The sequence below is a fragment of the Andrena cerasifolii genome, chromosome 5, assembly GCF_050908995.1.
Source record: "Andrena cerasifolii isolate SP2316 chromosome 5, iyAndCera1_principal, whole genome shotgun sequence".
Classification (NCBI taxonomy): domain Eukaryota; kingdom Metazoa; phylum Arthropoda; class Insecta; order Hymenoptera; family Andrenidae; genus Andrena; species Andrena cerasifolii.
The window spans coordinates 17397494-17417531 of NC_135122.1; the positions used below are offsets into that span (position 1 = coordinate 17397494).

Below are 20038 nucleotides of genomic sequence, written 5' to 3' on the forward strand. Positions count from 1 at the left end.
TCTACAGGAGGCATATGATGCGCCATATGAGGAAGATCCACAGGTGCAGCAAGTGCCGCCGAGTGTTCTCGTTGAAAGCCCTGAAGAAGAGGCACGAGCTGATCTGTCGATACTGAATTATTCAGTCCCTTGAATAACAATCCGAGGAATTTTCTACACTTTGGGTCCCGGGAAATCTCCCTTCGACGAGGAATGTGTGCTACGGATGTCTGCGCTTTATTCAACCATTGTTAGAAGTATTTTCCATGGCCAATTGCACTTTTGTAAGGACTCCATATTTTGATAGATTTGACACGAGTGTTCTACTTTTTTTAGTTCTCAGTATTACAGTTTAGTTTTCGAGAAACTGTTTCATAGGAGCGCCAGAGTACAAAATGTACAGGAGAGTTATTAAATATATGTATACATACATGCGAATTCGTGGTTGTTAATGGTAGCGTTGTACTTTATTTTTAGTAAGTTGCTTATGATGACACTAGAGTGCGGAATAGTTATATACAATAAAGACTCGCGTTTTTTATGCCAGAACTTAATATTGACTTGTGTACGATATAATACTTTTATTATGTGGAAATAATGTGTTTTTAATATAGTATCTTACTGATAGTCATAGTATTGGTATTATATTTTATGTATAGAAAAATTGTTTTATATGAACATTAAAATACGAAACACATTAAAGTATATATTAAAACTCGTTTTATTTAATACCTCCGACCCAAAATATAATAGATTTTCGAATTTATTTAAACATTCTTGACTCCTAAAGTCATCATACTGTCTTTGTCATCCATTTTATCTCCGTTCTCTTTGGAAGAATGGTCGTGTCTCAGATTTTATCAGTTATCATTATTCGTTTGCTTTTCGTCCCAAATGACTCAACGTGATTCACGCGTGCCTTGCATGGCTCTCCTGAATCTCAGTTGCAACTTAGAATTTCTTTTTCATTTTTGGGTTATAATTGCAATGACATCGATACAGAGAATGTGTAAAATGAACGCTGTTTATTCAATTTTATTACAAGCTTCGAAATAACACGGGTAAAAAAGATTTAACCACTCAAGATACAAAAGAACTTTTATATATATATTTAAAAATAGATTATTCTTTGGACGCTTAAATAAATAAATACCTAACTTCTACTTCGCTTAACGTTATTTAATTTTAAATCACTTATTATTTACACGTTTATGACGATAAATTAAATAAATTATGAATCTAGAAGTTTAAAAATATGATATTGGAAAGATTATTAAAATATAAAAATTAGGTACTATATAGTAACTATTTACATAGTTTGCTTGACATTGTTTATTAATCAAATAAAAAATTAATAGGACGAAATATCACATATACCGTACGTTACGACTATTTAATAAACAATTACATACCTCGGAGCGAAACTAGTTACTGAAATACGATTAGAAGGAAAACAGTTCTAACCAAATGATATATACATACAAATTTATCAATGTTTCCCATTATTTAAATATTCACCCTTGTAATCTCATCTCGATAACGCATCGCTGCAAAATATATTACTAATTATTAAATAGAATAACACTGTCGTACTACCATTACTTCTAATCGAAATACTAGCAACAGCTCAATCACAATCCACAAATAATACATCAGTAAAAATATTTGACTCATCCTTTACACTCGCATTAACTAGCAATACTATCAACTCTAATTAAAAAAATACTCTCACTTTCTAAAACCCATAAACGTCCTAGTAGAACATTTTCCAGTTAAAACAAATATTTTACACTTATAGGTAGTAATAATTGCAGTACGAGCTCCTTAGCTTCCACTCAACAATACCTATACCATACTTGTGAACTGTGGCGGACTGGCCAGTGTATCAATTTACCCGATGGCAAATGGGCCCTGTAGGCAAAATTTCACAGAAATTTGAATTGTATTTCTTTGCCACATATGTATTTTTTGAAAGTTTTATTTATTTCTTCTAAAAATTAAATAATAGCCATACAGTTGTGGGTGAGCCCCTTTGTCTCCTGGTAACCAATATTTTTAGATTCACTCCGCCACTGCTTCTGAGCAATAATCTCTCCCAACCCTCAACACACAACATTCATAACTGTCAGTCTCACTCTCCTTTACAATTTTACATCCCCATGTGATTGAAATGATTTCAATCCATCACCCATTTCCACCAGACTTTACAATATCATTATCAATCTTAATGACATAATTAAGACTAAATCCTTCATTCCCTTACGTCAAGGCACGAAAGCCGTCGCGTTTAGAAAGGAACCATTTTGACTCTGATATGTTCCCTTTCGCAAAGGGAGCATGCTCTGCTGCGAGTCAATCACGCGAAGCAAGTACGTCTCACTGAGTTTCAATTAATATCTGATGCCTTCGTGCACCCACGTGGAAGTATTCAAAGTGTCTACGAACTGCACTGATGCTGTGCGATCTCGCTTTGCAGTAAGGACAGCTGAGCTGCTTTTTCGCGTGGCAGACCTGATGCTTGCGACTGGCAGACCGACTGTAGAATCGTTTCAAGCAATAGATGCACGAGTAAGCCTTTGGTACGGCGAACACGTCCTTTTTCTCTGCCTGATCGATTCTCGCGTAGACCTGACGATCGTCCGCCTTTTTCGCCTCTCGTCGATGGTCGTTGATAGTCGATGATCGAGACTCCTCGACGGATGTAAAGTCGAAGATCGACGGATCCAGGCTCACGTCCTCCAAGTGCGACAATGCAGAGACGTCGTCGAATATAGCTAGCAGCTGGAAAATTTTGTATTCAAGCTTCAGCTGTCTTGTCGTTTCAAGGATTACCGAGTTTGCTTCTTTTGGATAATTGCTTTGTTTTCTACGACGACGAGCGAAGACTCGTGAGGGGTACTTTCACAAAAACTTTCAGTGGTATTGATAGTCTCTATTCAACGGTTGAGAATTGAGAATTTTTCTTAATTTTGATTCGTACTATTGTAATAATTTGAACTTCAATTTTCATAGATTTTGGAGAGTTAATAATGTAAGTTTATGCATAAGGAGTACTAAATGTTTCCTTTGAATTGCTCTGCAGGTATATAACGTAAGATTATAGAGTGGCGAGTTAATTAACTTTAAATGAAAAATAATGTGCCTTACACGATTTATGGTAGACGCACACTTGCACATTTTTGCTCCATAACACTTTCAATATTTATAAAAAAAATATTAGTAGGTACATACCTCGTAATCAATGCTGTACGCACTTTCGTTCATAGTTATTACGTTAGACGATAATGATTACAAAAAAAAAAAACTGAATTAACAGAACCTCGTGACAGAGGAAAAACTTCGAACGTAGTCCGTATCTGTACTTTGTTCCTCGCAGACAATCGGTAAATGACAAGTCTTTACAAAGGTCGCTGTTTACGTTTCAGGCTTCAACCACCCCCGTTTTTGGTGACGCTAGTGGGGGTATCTCATTATGCCTGACAAACTTGTCGAAAATAATATCTTCGGATTGGCTACTTCACGTTAGGAGGGGAAACAAGGGTCACCGAGGATTCAGGCTATTGGCGAATGAAAATTCATATTCTACCTGTTCCTCGCGCTAATCCTACCGATTTATTGGGTTCCTTGTACCTGACTCCTTGCAGGTATCATACCATTTGCAATTATTATTGCACCGAGCTTCCAGCAACTACAATATTCTACCAGCTTTTAGTCATAATATAAGAACATAAACATTTGGGTATTTTATTAATATTGCACTTAAACTATCTACCTGCTCGGCACACCCTCAAACTATGAAAATAATTTAATACACATGCTGATACTGATACATAGTCAGTTTAAGTTGTTGTATGAAGTGATAATTAAGAAGTACAAAATGATACATATGTACTCAGTTCGGAAATAGTTCGTAGTAGCACTTGGCAAGTGGGTGGCACCAAAGTAATCTGGTTCTCGTACATGAAACAAGCAGAACCGCATTACGCTGCCCAGCCTTCTTCTAACTTATCGTCGAATGCCACTCGCAGTTAGCATTTTGCAGAATTTGCGGGGAGGGGGCCGCTTTATCGTCGAGGAATTCGACGAGCCCCGCTCGGGATTCTGTATAAATCACATGGTGTATGAAACAGCGGATAATATTCGAATAACCTATCGCATGGGATAATTTAATATCTTTACCGCGAAGATGATTTAGGGGAAATAGTTCACTCGCATTCCTAAACGATCTAACCTATTTTAAGTTATATTTAACGCAATTCAAAGGCACGAGCAATTAAAAAGTTCCTGATGGAAGTGCCTCTCACAGGAATTATTCGATCCTTAATCAAACCCCAAAGTAGTTACTGAATTCCATTTTTTTCCTTTCAGATGCACGCCCTATACAAAATTTGTACGAAGCAAATATTCCATCCGATTCCTGTTGCAAAGCACACAGACGACCGAGCAAAAGGATGGGAGGAGACTCGACGGCGACGATCATTTCTTCCTGACACGGTCATCTGCATATTATGCCCATATATCTGGCGATATTTTAAATGGCGGCGCACATCCTATTACGGTGTTGACAGATTTGCGCCCAGCAGCCGCCGCGATCTTAGCAAAATGGGGGTCGATCGTGGCGGGAAACAAGAAGGAAGAGGCACGTCGAAACACCAGCAATCAACCCTTCCCCTCGCCCGTGCTTTATCAACGTTCTAACGTGAGATCGCGATAGGCTTGATTAACGAGCAGATTCTCGAAAATCGACGTGCCAGAATTCCTCACGGTGCACCCGCGGAACTCTGCCATTATTCCGCTCACGAAAATCCCTGCAGAAGGCTAAACCTCCTCCTGTTCGCGATCAGGAATTACCGTATCGTAACAGACGATGCTCCAGATCGTATCCGACGAGGAACGTTCTATCCCCGAGCACGCCTTAACGGTGACGATTTTTCAATCGGCCAGAAGGAGCCGATAAATTCCGCCGTCACTCGGTATCTCTAATTCGAGCTGAACGGAGCTGAATTAATTACAAGGGCAGGGGCGAGCAGGCCGGAGCAAAACGAGAGTTGCACGCGTGCAAGCGATAAATAAAATAGTCGTGAGAGGAGCGGCGAAGTCGAAACCGGTCATTTGAGAGCCACTGAGATGCGGTCGGGGATAAGGTGCACCGATCAACGGTCCATTTGTAAGCGGAACGTTATTACGACCGAAACGGTATACAGGTATTAAAGCAGTGATATACAATTATTGCTGCGTATCGATAATTATTGATTTGATGGAAACCAGCTACCCACGTAGCCGGTGATACCGATACGATGGAAATACGGCCGATCCGGCATCCCCGCGGACACCGCGCGGACAAGGCGCGTGGGTGGATCGAACGAGTGGACGACGATATTGCGAGCATTGCTGGCAGGCTAAGCGCGACTGTGTACCGTCGTCCGTGGATGAGCAAACGTTCTGAGATGGGTCAATCATCAAACAACGCGACTTCCTCCTTTTAGGTGCTTGTACGGTTTTTCTGGGGCGTTGTGTGGCAACGACTATCCTGGCGGAGGTAGCTCCAAGCAAAGTTCAGATTTTAACGGAGATTCGAAAACAACTTATTTATCTTTATTTTTCATTTCAAGGGTTCGAAGGATTCGAAGGATTTGAATGGTTCGAAATATTCGAAAATTTAGAAGTTTCAAAAAATTCGAAAATTTTGAAAATTTCGAAGATGCGAAGATTCGAAAAATTCGAAAAATTCGAAAAATTCGAAAAATTCGAAAGCTTCAAAAGATCGACTGAAACATGATTCTCTTTATTCCCTGAAGGAATAGCACTTCATTAAATTTCAGTTTCCAATACAAATTTTCATCTGTATGTTTTGCCCATGTCTGGTTGCAGTGCTGTCAAAAATATTATTCTACAGTCCTAACTTATACTTTCCGCGACGAATAACTTCATTGTTGCAACTTTCTACCTGTTCTCCATCTGTTGAGTCTTAAATTGTCACCGTTACAATACCTTTGTGCCACGCATACCTGCTATATTGGGGGTCAGCGTTAATGGTGTCGTGTTTTCCTTTCACTCAACCTTACACTTTTCACTATTTTAATTAGGTATTTTTGTAATATATCTCCTCTCGCTGTTTTTATTCTGTATGCACGTAGTAAAGACGTGCTACTATTGTCGAATAATAGCACACAGAGCCTACACATTAATCGGTACATGGTTGGGTAAATATTCCGTGTGGAGGACGCTTAAGATGGTTGCGGTAGAGGTAACTGATCCCTACCGTACGAATATAATTTGCATATCAGATTATCGATCGGAGTAAATCATTGCAGGTCGGCAACCCGGTAGACCTGCCGGAAGGGAAGCCGACATCCCTCCATAATATTGATTCCTGATTGTTCTCTCTTTAATTACGTCATTTGTTTCCTATCACTTGCAAGAAACTATCTAATTAAGCAAAAAATCTGGTTCCACCGATGTCAAGGCGACGTTCGGTTCCACTGTGTGCAGAATCAATAGATCTGTCGAAGATTTTGCAGAAGAACATACAAAACTTGACCGTGAGGTTACAAAGTAATAGCGTTTTCATAATAAGTGTAAGTAAGATGCTACGGTTGCTCCAATAAGGAAAACCTCAATGTGGATTAAGTCCTTCGAAGTAAGAAATCGAATGTAGTATTTTTATTCGAAGTTTCAGTTTCGATGAGGAATCCCTTTAGGAAGAACACAACTAAGATATACGCAAAATAAGAATCACTTTCTCTGAGAATCTCTGAAGAAATTCAGTGATACACGATCAAAAAACAAAGCAATACACTAGATTACCTAAAAAGAAACAGTGCCCAGGAAATTGCAACTGGTCAACTATATTACAAAAATATTACCGTAAGTACCTACTGCATGACTTTCGGCAAAAATTGCTAAGACAGAAAAAGAATGGGAAAACAGTAAGTACCGAAACACCGACACCTCTCTCAATCCCTAACCCGTGAATCCAAAATTTCCTACCAGTGAAACGCAATTCAAACCCTCTTATTCAACCCTGTACGCTTGCACCAACTGTTCGCCAACAACGATTTACTCAAAACTCCGCTCCAACTTCCCACCCCTTCGCCCTCCTACACCTGGCGAACCTTCCCCCGAGAATGCCAAAGTGCCACGAAGCAGCGCGCTTCCGTTCTATTTCGGTTTTCGGCAAACACAACCAAACACCCCCCCCTCGTAAATCACTTGCGCGACTCGCGGCATTTAACGGCGCCATTATCGTTCGACAGTTTACAAGGTATTGGCCCGTTTGGCCCTCGCGAACGCACTTGTAAATCTTGCTGGCCTCTGGAACCGGAAAACTCGTCCAGCTTTCAGCAAAGCGAACAGCGTGGTTGGCAGAGAAAACTCTGTTACAGCGACGTGACTCATCGTTCGCCTTCAGAATTTCCAGGGTTTATCGGAACAACCGAGTTTTATGAGGCTGAAGTGCCTGGCTAGGGATCACGCGGTTATTACGGTCGCGTCGTAAAATAGTGGCCGGGCAGATTCACGGCAGGTAGGGGGCACGCTTGTTGGAATATTAATCAGCGGTCGCCTTTTGTCACCCTATTCATTATTCTAGGTCCAAGACGCTCCTGTCCATCGGCTACCTGACCTCTAATCACCCTGCTCACGTGAACCCCCAAATGGATAATAACTAGAAGGACTACCCCTTCGATCATACTCACTTGACACGGGGTGTCGTGGTATTGGGAAATCTATATAGAGTTCGAGTACATACAGTATTGGAAATATTCATTGCATCACTCTGAAATTTACGTAGTGCGCAAAATTTGCATAGCAATATGATTGATAAACTGATTCGTATCCACCTTATTGCAGTGAAAATTGTGAGCTACACATTTCTGTAATAATATTTTCCTAGCACTAATAATAAGAGAGGTATAAGTGATAACGTCTTGACTCGAGTACAATAAATATTTGCAGTACTTTAGGTTGACGGGGAATACAGTAGGAGCTCCAGTACCCGAACACCTGTTATCAGAACGTTCTACAATCTGAATGTTCTCTCGTTCGAACGTTGTAGTATCCGAACAGTATATTTCCCTTCGCTGATTCGACGTCTACTTAGTATGTACCTATGCCTTTTACTGTCGAAACAGATACGAATGAGGTACTTACACGAAATAATATTCAGACTACTTTAGAATCAAATTGATATTGCGAGCGTTAATAACAGTAAAAGGGGTAGCATTAATTGTTACAACGAAACAGGAGACACTTCAGAAGTTAGAAATTAGTGACAGTGGAAAAATTATCAAGAATACCCACGGTTAAATTCACATTACTTTGCATTGTTGGTATTGTCACTTGTATAGTTCTATCTGAACTATAGAATAATCACCATGGAGAAAGTGAGTATTCTCTGCGAAAATCCTGAGTGCACCACTGCTCTTATTTAATTTCTACGATCGCTCATCCACGTCATACCAGAGATAAGTCGTCATACTCAGACGAGCTACACCCTTCAAACACGTGACGCAAAAGATCGAAAACTCCTTTCACCTTGATCGTTCAAAGCTTCCGTATTCGATATCCAGTAGGGGCCATTCGAACGCCACCAAAGAGTCCGGACAGCATTAACCCAGAGGCGGACTAATTAATAACCGACGCGCATCGTCGTCGTTTAGCGAGCATTAATGAATTTCGACGGTAATTAATCTTTATTAAACCTTCTCGGGTCGATCGGGGAGCAATTAACCAACGTTCGAAAGGAACGTTCCCCGGGCGTCATCGGGCGCGTGCACCGAAACGCGAGACGGTCCGATAAATTTTAATCAATGGTCCGCGGCAAAGCAACCCCGTATTTGCATCGTAAATGGTTTATCGCCGGCGCAAATAAAATTTCGAGACCCGCACCCGTGTACCATTAAATCATTTCGCATGGATGTTCCGCGGTGAATTTATCATCGATCTGATAGCAGGCAGCGCGGGGCCCGCCGCTCCGCCGTACCCTGCCCGTTCACCCCGCTCTGTCTCGCTACTGGGGGGCAGTAGCGAGGAACGGCCTACCTCCACCGTTCCAGCCGGCCAAAAGAAAAGAGGAAAGAGTGGAAATCACGACATTCCCCGGCTACTTGATATACGCCTTTAGCCCCAAGCTGGAGTCGCGTTACGCGGTTCACCTGCGACGATCGTCGGCCCCCCTGGTCCCCACACGGCTAACGCGCGTCGCCGCGGGATTAATCCTAACGCCCTTCGGGTCATCTTCGGTGGAGATGTGCAGGGCGAAAAAAGAATGCTTGGTGTTTCTTTATTAGCACTACACCACCCGCCCCCAAAGTTATATTAATTTACGCGCGGCTCCGGCCTTAGATTGACCGAGTTTAAACTCGTAAATTTCGCGCGTACCCATTGTACCGTTGCAAAGAGAATTCCGAAGAACTGCCAGCGCTGTTTAAAATAAAAGTGCATAGGTAGATTGAGGTTCAATTTAATGCAAATTATGCTGCAGGCAAACGATATGTTTCTTGATAGAATCTAGGCCTAGGCAAAGGATCTAAAGTCTATGTTACAACCTAATACATTACACCGGACACGGAAGAGCCGGGCGGGGAAAATTGATGGCGGGTGAGAAAAAACGAGTACGTATCACTTTCTGTCCGAGGGGACAGAGTCATTTCGAAGAAATTCGATCCGATTGAAAAGTTACCCGCCGCGCTGCCGCTGGCACCCGAAGTTTAAAGTTAAAAGTCGGCCACTAAAAACCAGATTCCATGCCGCTGCGCCACCCTCTCTCGCATTCTTGATCTCCTCAGCTTGCAAGTATCCGAGAGTCGCGGCCCAACGGCGCCCGCCGCCGCTGCGTGGGCGGAATTATTTTCTAGTAACGCGTGCTACGTTACCACCCCGTAAATTAACTATCGGCCAGTCGCGTGGGTGTCGCCAATCGCATTATTATATCCCGCGTCGGTAAATCGAGCGCAACGGTGCAGCGTAGCCGTTTCCATCGACCCCCTGTGTCCTTACTCTTGCTTTTCATCGCCGGGCCCTGTTTTTCGCAGAGCTTAGCATACTGTATAGTCAATAGTGTATTCGCTGTTGGTGAGAATTTGTTTTCTTGTGTTTACAATTTCGCGAAATTAGTGAATTTTTGGGAGAATCAGGGGATCTGCACTATTCCACACTTGTATGAGGTAGATAGAGAAGTTTCTCTGATAATAATAAAAGCAAAACTTTTCTTCATGTATAACGAATACTGAATGAACTTAAAATATTACTTTTTCATGGAAATTTCGTTAGTTTAAAATATTCCTTAATTATCGTAATATCATGTAATACGAAATTAAATAATTTTCATTTAAACTATTGTAAACAGAAGACTATTCCATGAGATAGACATAAAACGCAATACGGTTTGATCTTTCTTAACACAAATTTAGCACGAAAGTTCAATTTAGTCTCACGTTTCATTAATTTCGCAATACCTACATCTCTAAATTCTTAAACAAGAATACCTACTATGCTGCTTATTTTTGAAATACGAAACATGCCAAGCTCATCTTCAGCAACTTCAGCTTTCCTGATAGAATTAAAAAGACACCCTCCTTCACCCCCGATTATTTTCAACCAAGAATCTTTTTTATTGAAACCGTTCCTACGCCTTTCAACTCTGAGCCCAGCCATTTCATCCACAAAGCGACGGTTCTCTACCGTTACCACGCTCCTCCCAAAGTCGCCGAGTACCCATAATTCAAACGCTAGTCTCCAATGGAACTCCACCACGAGGTTTCCCTTCCATTATCGAGCGTTTTAGAACAATGTGGCCGGGATATCTCGCGGCAAATTGCAGCACCATCGAGAGCTCAATCTAAGCGAGTACGACGAAGGGCAGAGGGAAACCATGCTGGGCATAAATCGTGCCGCATAGGCCAGGGTATAAATCGCGCGGTTCGGACGCGAAAGCACTAGGAGGCTGAGATATGGAAGGCTGCTCCACGGTTCTATGGGTTCTTTTCAAATTCCCGCGGCTCGCTCAAACAATGTAATGAGATTCTTGTAAAACGGGAGGAAATCGTGGACGGGGCTCCAACGGACAATGGGGGTCGATCGATAAGCATTCGCGATTGTGCAAGTAACGCACGTAGTATGTATTTGTGCCTCTCGTTTTGACTTTCTAATATAACAGAGCGATTAAGACCAAATTTCATTCGATAGAACTATTGGGGAGTTGCGAGTGTCATTCAAAGTATTCTGTGTAATATATGTCGAAGGATATTTTGTAATGGAGAGAGATAGGTGTATTTGCTGTTTGACAAATTGATAGATGAAATATTTTGATATTTGAATTTTTAAACGGGTTGATTAGTAATTACATTTTTCTTGGTGGTACTTTTAATGAGGAAATATTAATTACTTGTACAGAAAGGGAACTTTTTTACTAACTGGTGCAGAATCAGTATTTCAAATAACTCCACTTTTTATCGCTGGATTATTGCAGTGTTTTATAAGGGTCGTAAGACACTATGTGACTGCTCCAGTGACTTCAATACTTGCATAGCAATGCCTCCTCGACGTTCGTTCGGAATTTTAGGAGTAAGGGAGAAATTACAAGAGTAATTCGGAAAATATGCCATTCAACACAATACACCTATTATAATAATACCATACTTTCTCATCAAGTTGGTGGTAAAGAATGCTACACACACTTGTGCTTGCAATTCACACAAATAAGAATATTTCTCAATTAAAACTTTCCTTTGCTTCAAGCACACAAAGAAAAAGAAAACTGGAAACAAACCTTCCTTTCACTTATACCTACATAAAAAAGAAAATCTAATTTATTTATTCAACATTTTCCAAGTACACTGAAAGTTCCATTCAGCTTAAAAAACAACGAAGCCTTACCTACCAACCACTCACAATTCCCCCAAAAAACTACCTACGCAAATTCGTGTTTATTATTCCCTTCTGACTGCAGAATCCCAACAGTTTACATCAGCATTTAACACTGAGACCCCAGCAGAGATTTAAATTCCCCTCGCGAGAGAGGAGTCGATAAGTCATCCGAAAGGGAGGAAACGCATCGGAAACCTAAAAATCCCCCAGGCACATCCGCTGGGTAGGTACTTGGTAAATACTCGGCAAGAAGACGGTGAATTACTCCTCGGCATTATTTCCTTTTATAATCAACCGGCGAGACTTACAGCCCTGCGAGGAGCCGGCGTGTCATGCGGGATTTCGCGAGGTGGAACTCGCGAAATGGCGCGCAGGGGGAGGCTAGGGTGACGGTTTACGTGGCGGAGAAAAAGTCGCGTTTACGGCCTGCCTGCCGACAATCCGACCTCTCGACTCTTGGCGGGAATACCAGCCGCGGTCGGAGCGAAAATTTATAAACCTGCAACTCGAGTCGCACTCCTACTGCACTTCGCAGTCGAGCGCGCTCTGCTGTAAGTACGTGCATCGACTCGGGGAATATATGAACCGTCCTGGTGGCGGTGGCGGCCCACGAAACGGATTCAGCGGCCGCCTGGTCGGGCGAAACGCAACCGTATCTGTCACAGTGCCGTCGTCGACGGTGATATCCGAGGTGAGACGCGACGCCGCGCCCGAAGTAGCAGGCTGCACCGCAGTCCGCGAGGAATCAAGTCGGAGGAGTGGTTGCGCGTAACATTTTATATGTCGCGGCTCTGTTTTCTATCGATCGCGGATCAACGTTTTCGGGATACTTTAGTATCTCCTTCGCGTGTACGTTACGGCTTCTGACAAGAAGATAGCAGATCGGGGCTCGTGACTGGATATGTGCACTGTGCAGTCTGGTGGAATGGATGGTATGTTTGCGGATGAGGAGTTTAACATGTTCAGGAAGGCGGCGTATTTTCCCCAACGCCCTCAAACGCCGAGGCTTGTTAGGGCCAAGTGGCCCGATTCTACTAATTATTGTTGTAATATTAATTATAAAATCGTATTGTTAAAGGACTATATAGCGTACTTTCAATTGCCAGAAAGAAATCGCAGAATACCCTTTTTATATTACGTCAGTGTGGTTTGCCACTAAACATTTTGCTTCCCGCCGTCCTGAACGTGTTAATGGGTATAACCACACGTTTTTATCAGGGGAATTTTATCAATTCACTGATAATCCTTTCATGAGGATTTAGGAATGAATATAGAAATTAGAATTCTCATTAGTGGAAGTACAAAGCGAACTCCGAGCTTGGTTTGTTCTCAAAGTAAATGATCAATGACTTTTACACAATATTCCCGATGTTATCCGGAAAATATCAATGCGATAACACGCCAAAAGAGTACACAGGGTGGAGAGAACAGAATCTAAAGGAGGTGTAGACTAGGGGAAATAAAGCAAAGGGCGTAACGAAGGAAATAGTAAGAGAAAAGCAAGGGTGGAGAAGAAAAGATGGATGAAAGAAAAAAGAAAGGGAGTGGAGCTAAAATTTATTTAGGGAAGTTTACATACACTATATAGTATCTCGACAGAAGCAATAATTGATGCAGAAAACAAGTGAAGAAATTCTACAACGTGAAACTACTACACTCCACATTGTTTTTGAAACGCGTTTGAAAACAAGATATCCAAGCTAGAACAAGGTCGCGTACTTTACTTTGATAAACTGAAATCAATATAACCCGATATGATACAAGATGAATCTACTGCTTGAGAAGCGTAAAGCAAGAAATGTAGAGCTACTCTGATATTCAAATACCACTGCTGGTAACTGTAAATACTGGACAATCCCGCGTCTCATTCCAGCGAGAGCATAATTAGTCCCCGACACGGCTCGGTAGTCTCGGAACCGATTTAAATCCACTCCCCACGGGGCTAAATGTTAATACGCATCGTCGGACTATTACTTTGTTCGCCGTGCATGAGCCTTGATTAAATACAAGGTATTCGGTCAGCTACGTCATTCATTACAGGGCTCAGTGTTACTGCGGCAGCGCAGCGCGTCGATAACAAATCGAATTAGCCTCTAAATCGATATCTTCCGCGAGCCGTAGCCGCACGACGATCTGTTACTCCGATTGGTCGCTTTATCGTGCTATCTGTGCGCTGCTGCGGTTAATGAGAGATAACTTTGATAGCGTGAGTAATTGGCGACCAGCTTTCGTTCGAGTTAATAATTCAACCGCCGCCTCGTCGATCGCTTTTCGCCGTAAACTACGAACTGACGGTTTAATTAGAGGCGTCTGGGAAAAACACTGCCCCCGTTCTGGCAGTGGAGGGATCGTTAAAATTGCACGTCGCTTGATTTTATTGTGACTGCTCGGGCGATAATGAGGAGGCACAAAACGCCGAAGGAAACTTTGAGGAGAGGAAATTTATAATTCGGAGCGGAATGCAAGATTATTTTTTGCGAACATGGATACGCGTAGCCTTTGATTAGATATAGAATTTGATATAAGGAGAAGTGTGAAATAGTTGAATTGTAAGGTAAAATGTAACGATATCTAAATTCCTAAAATTCGACAACACGATCCATCACTCCAATCTCCTTTAAATTTATCCCAATTCAGGTCCAATTTTATTACATTCCTCTTATAATTGAGCCTCCAGGTATTGCACAAAAATACTTTTTGAGATACTCAATCCAATAACGCACATTAACATACACGGAATAAATAAATAAATCCGTCATTCAGCTACGCGGCATCCTTATTTCCGACAATACCCATCTGAATCCGTGTAAATGAACAGAAAGCGCGACAGTAGGTGCAAAGAGCCACCTCCACAAACCCTCCAACACAATCATCCTCAAACAACTTCCTCGAGGAACCAGCCACGTCCAGCCTCGAGCATCCTCCAACAAATCGCAGACCTAACACAGGAAGGTTTCCACCTCGGATTAATACGCTCGAAATGAACCGATCGCGAGTAGGTACGCCGTGCGTGTACCTACGCGCGAGATAACGCGGTGCGGATATTTACTGCGACGAGAGGGGCCCATGGGTGTCTTCTGTGTGTCCCTATCTGCATTTACAAAGTGCCTAAGCGGCGCAGCTCGCGAGGGAAGTGCCGTTCCTGGGTCGCCAGTACAACGGCCGTCGCGTAATGCAAGCAAGACGAGGATGGGGGACGCGCAGCTTCGCCTTTAACCGAGATCAACGGCCAGTTTATGGAAATTGCCGGTACCACGTACGGATATTGATTGGCTACAAGTTCGCGGTATGCGGGGGACCACCCGCAGGTGCCAGAATGGCTTTTAACCGTGGTTACACGCATGAAGGCTCGCGCGGCTGGTATAAATACGCGTGCTCGGGAGATTCACGGGCGGCTACTTGAAGGAGCGGTGGGCAATCAATGAACGTAATAAGGCAAATATTTAAGGAAGGTCGGCTCGACGATGGGGAATACGTCTGATTCTGTGCAGCCGCGCGTTGGTTGGGTGAATGAATTCGACGCGGTTGCGCGATACGGTACTGCCCGGTTAAGCGCTCGCGTGGTCGGCGCTGGATTGGAGCCTTTAACCGGGGTAAGGTAGCGAGTCTGATGGTGCGTCCTCACTAGCGAACAGTTCGCGAACAGACGATTCCTAGAAAATTCAATTCCAATACCGTCAAGGACCCAGTTCCTTATCACTTAAGAGTATCTACCGCGGGTTTTTAAACGTGTAAAGGGAAACCTTAACCAAATTTAAAAGATTTTTTGTTATTTCAGTAAGTCTATGTTTTATCTTTAATTTGGTTGAAGAAATGAAGAAATGAATTTGGTTGAAGAAATGAATGTCAGATTTATACTACTGCTCATAGGGGCTAGATCCAGTTGCGTGTTCGAATATGATGTTTTTTAGAAATATTTTTCAATATTAATGTTAAGACTATCAGGTTTAATAAATAAATGTTCGCAAAGCATTATGTGGAATGCTACTGAACTGTCGCGGCTGCATTGGGCGACATCAATGCCTGCATAGCGATCACTTCGATGGTGTTCATGTAATTTATAGAATTTAAAGAGACTTACAAAATGATAACTTTGGAAAATATACTCTATACGACAATACAATAATCAAATATTTTATTAAAATAAACATACTGAATTTCTTTTAATAAAACTTGCGAGTTATTTGTGAGAGTAATCGAATTATTTCACAGCCATAGAAGTATTTCGTGCTTTTGACCAGAACAAATAAAATAAAACGATCAAAGGTTATCGTAACTGCAGAATACCTACCTATTCTCCTGAAGCATTCTCCTGACTTCTAACCTTCTACTACCACATCACGATTAATTAAACAACACATATATAACAACCATATAAATACACTATAAACCTACATTTGCAATATTTATTCCGTGCTTCACTGAAAGGTAGTGCCAACTTTCGCAACCCTATCTTACGAAAGACTTAAACGTCCAAAGAGTGCGCAACTAAGACGGCGTTACAAATTGCAAGGAGAGGAATTTAAACGGCTGTATCGGGAACGCGTTGGATCCGAAGGAAACGATGGTGAATTAAGGAGATACCCGGCAGATAAACAACTAATGGAGTTTTAATCCACCTTCACCTAATTGCTAATAGGCAGGAGAAAACGGAGGAACATTTTCGCCAACAAATTAAATGGAAGGTGTCGCAGGGTCCAACGTCGCGCTCAACGTTTCCGTGTAATCGAAAGGCTAATGGACGCACGTAATTATCGCGGCAGCTTATCGTCGCGTGATTTCTTCCCCGACGAACGACGAAGCTTTTCATTTAATTATTATTGCTTAGCGCAGCAAACTGGAAACTTGAGAAGGGTGCATGCACGAGCATTAGAAGAAGCTAATAGACCTGGAACTTCACGAGAACAAGATAAACCGATAGTCTGCTAGGCCAGCACTTATGAGATAGAGCAACAGATACATATCCTGGAATTTTGTAACTTGCAGGGGAATTCTTCGTAAGTTTAAATAAACCTCGAAGTAAATTACTGCTGAACAGAATTCTTGGTGAAGTAATTATACAGGTGTAGAGTTCTTAGTTAAAAGATGTGCTCTTCTTCTGTAGCTACTTAAACTTCTGTTTGTAGAAGTTGTAAGTATTAATTAAAAATGGAGATCTTTATTAACAAATAAGAATTGACCTCAATTGAACTCCTCCGATTTCCCTTCTTTCTTAGATTAACAATGGAATTTATCTCGTTTATTGTTAAATTTGGTGTTAAGAGAATAGAATAGTGGAAAGGGGAGAAATTAAAAATTCATATTTTTATCAATGCATATGAAAAACATACTCGAAGGAAATAATAGCATTTAATCTAGTAACAAAATTGTAAAAGAATTCACCTGTCATACTTCTTTTCCCCACTGTATATGAACAAAGTAGTGTGCAGCAATGATTAGGAATGAAATAGACACAACAAATCGTTAACAAAGTACCTTCCAACTTCTAAAGAATCAGCAACGAAAACGTATTAAAAATGCGCAAGAGCGCAACCCCCATTCAACGAAATACTTGTGCCAACAGAATTCAATTAACATGACGAACCAGCGGGGTAGGCGAGCTATCGTAAACGAAAAGTTCAAAGTAATTTCACGCGTAATTTCCTGGCAGGAATACATTAGAGCATTGCTCTTTACGAAACTCTCACTTGCATTAGCATAAAAAATATCGCCCAGTTACTGCTATAATTTGTTACCTTCTCGCAATTTTACACACCCATAAATAAGTCACGGGTGGAATAAATAGCGGCGCGTATAATTAGTCTGATTGCAGAACTCCGAGCCGTTTACAAATTAATCGCTCCTACGTCGCCGCGCCGCGATTTTCAAGAATGAAAATCCCTCCGTCCGTCTCTCTCTCGTTTTCCAGCTCTGTCTCCGTCGCTCGGCGATGCTAAACATTTACACGGGCTTCCAAGAGATTTCATGAATGAAATCTCGCAATCGTCTGACACGGGGCGATACATTAACGTTATTTGCCAGTGCTCGGCTCTCTACCAGGAATCCTAAACGTGTCGCAGCCAGGTGTTGAGCTACAACTGCCTCTACCGGGTGTTTTAAAGCACAGCATAATTACGTAATCGAAGAGTGATGGGTGCGTGAGTTATTGGGATTATATCTCAGAATTATGAGTAGTCATCCTGACTGTCTTTGGCACGCAATTTCTTTGCGAAATGGCTATTCAGAGAATCTAGTGGTAGGTAGAGGTAGTAGGTGACTCTTTTGAATACTGTATCAGATATTTTCAAACATCTCGATTTCCTATTACCATTTCAATGTTGGATCACGTGCAGTCCGTGTCCCTTACGAATTACTTTGGGTTCCATTTAAAGGGTTAACCATTTGCTGGTAGGTCAGAATACATACTACCTGCTTGGTGAACTTACGACCGATATAAAAATCAAAATTCATGTATGTATGACGGACTTTTCAAGGATGTAGAATTCTGGTCAGGAAATCTGAAAAGGGCTGGGAACTTCTCTCTTTTTCCTCGGCTCTGTAGCTTTCCATATTATCGACTTCCTAATTATACGATCGTTTACTGTAATTCGATTAATCGATATCTTACAAAAATGGGAATCCCCGTTTATTGCCTAACTTTGAAACTTATCTACCGTGTTATAACGAGGGTCTACCATATTTCACGCTCATGTAGCACTCCAAAACGTTCCCAAGCGACTTTTAAGCCAAACCATATGAATCTTTCGATCATACAAGACACAACAGCTCTTCTCAACGATTAACCCTTTGTACTCCGACCCTTACGTCGGTCTATCAAAGATTGCTCGATTCTGCACTGATTAAATGCACAACTTTGCAAGAGGAAGAGCCATAGCACAGCGATTAAAATCGATAATCTATTTACGTCTACGAATTATGAACTATTCCATTGTCAGTCTGAGCGCCATACCTGGTGCACAAAGGATTAACGCTGCCCTTTTGCAGTGCCAAACGTCCACCCGTTACACGCCCGGCCCACGCGTTCCAGACGGCCAGGATAGTGGAGGTTCAGGACAGTCAGGTGGGTATACGCTCCGAAGCTAAGGTGCAAGCAGCGAGGAAACAGGCAGCAAGAGGAGGAAGGCAGCCGGTCGAGGTATCTGATGGGCCCCGATTGCATCATTAGCGAGTGTATACGTGCTCGCTAGAGAGCCTCGCCGCGACGAACAGAGCCGGGTTTATCTCGGGGATGGCGTTGAAGGCGAAATAAAAGCGGAAAAACGGATCGAGAAACACCAATTAAATCTGATAGCGACGGCTTTCCGATATTCAGTGCAAATGACGCACGAAATCGACGCGCTCGGCTCGGGATAAACGATCGGGAATCGATCGAGGAAGCTTTCAATCTTCGATCTCGATAATAATCGCAACTATTTTCCGCCTCGCGGGACGATCATTCTCGTCGATAAGGCGCGGATTAAAGAGCTGCACGGGCAGGGAAGCAATGCACGCTGATAACACGCGATAAGCGCGATAGAGGACGTCGCGGCGCCGAGACGAAAGAAATCGTGGCAACGTTTGCAACATTTTTGTTTAATCTTTTGTTTACGTACATGGTGTCTGTTTTTTTTTTTAGGTAATTGGGAGGTAAGTATCTCTATTATATAGTTACTGCATCCTCTTTATCCAGCTGGTGTTATTTGTCAATTGATAGTGAGAATTAATAAATGTGTCGGGGATCAAAAATTGCTCCTTGCATATTCCAATTTGCTCTACATTCACAAGAGATTTCATTAAAATCATAATTCTCTGGTTGGCAACGTTTCCTTGGGAGTAGTTATTTTTTGTAGTTCCCTTCTTTCCTTGTTTCCTACTCTGCACGGATGAAAATTGCTCTTTGAAAAATGCCTGTCCTGTCTGGATCTTAAATAGCACTAGCTGTTTGATACAAAGACGACAAATATTATTAATATTATTATTACGACTTTATTGCTCATTAAATGGAAAATATTATACATATAGAGATAGTAAAGGCGAGGCAGCAGTAGAAACTGTTAATAAGCATAACCATAAGAACATAAAACTAAGAATTAACTAAAATTACTAGAAATAAAACGAAATGAAAAGAACAATAGTAGCCAACACACAATATGCCCTTAAGGGGTCTCCCTACCTTAACGGACGAAAAATGATGGGAACTTAGAGAATTTTT

General features: G+C 41.9%; 2 protein-coding genes across 3 annotated transcripts in view; both read right to left on the reverse strand.

The window, feature by feature from the left end:
* Positions 1-20038, reverse strand: part of Wb (wing blister) — a 190548-nt gene that overhangs the window by 77785 nt on the left and 92725 nt on the right. The window lies entirely within an intron of this gene.
* Positions 2320-3243, reverse strand: LOC143368780 (uncharacterized). Its single transcript, XM_076811840.1, has 2 exons — positions 3211-3243; positions 2320-2760 (listed from the first exon to the last, which is right to left on the reverse strand). Exons 1-2 carry the CDS (start codon positions 3241-3243, stop codon positions 2356-2358), a joined length of 438 nt encoding a protein of 145 aa, XP_076667955.1. The 3' UTR covers positions 2320-2355.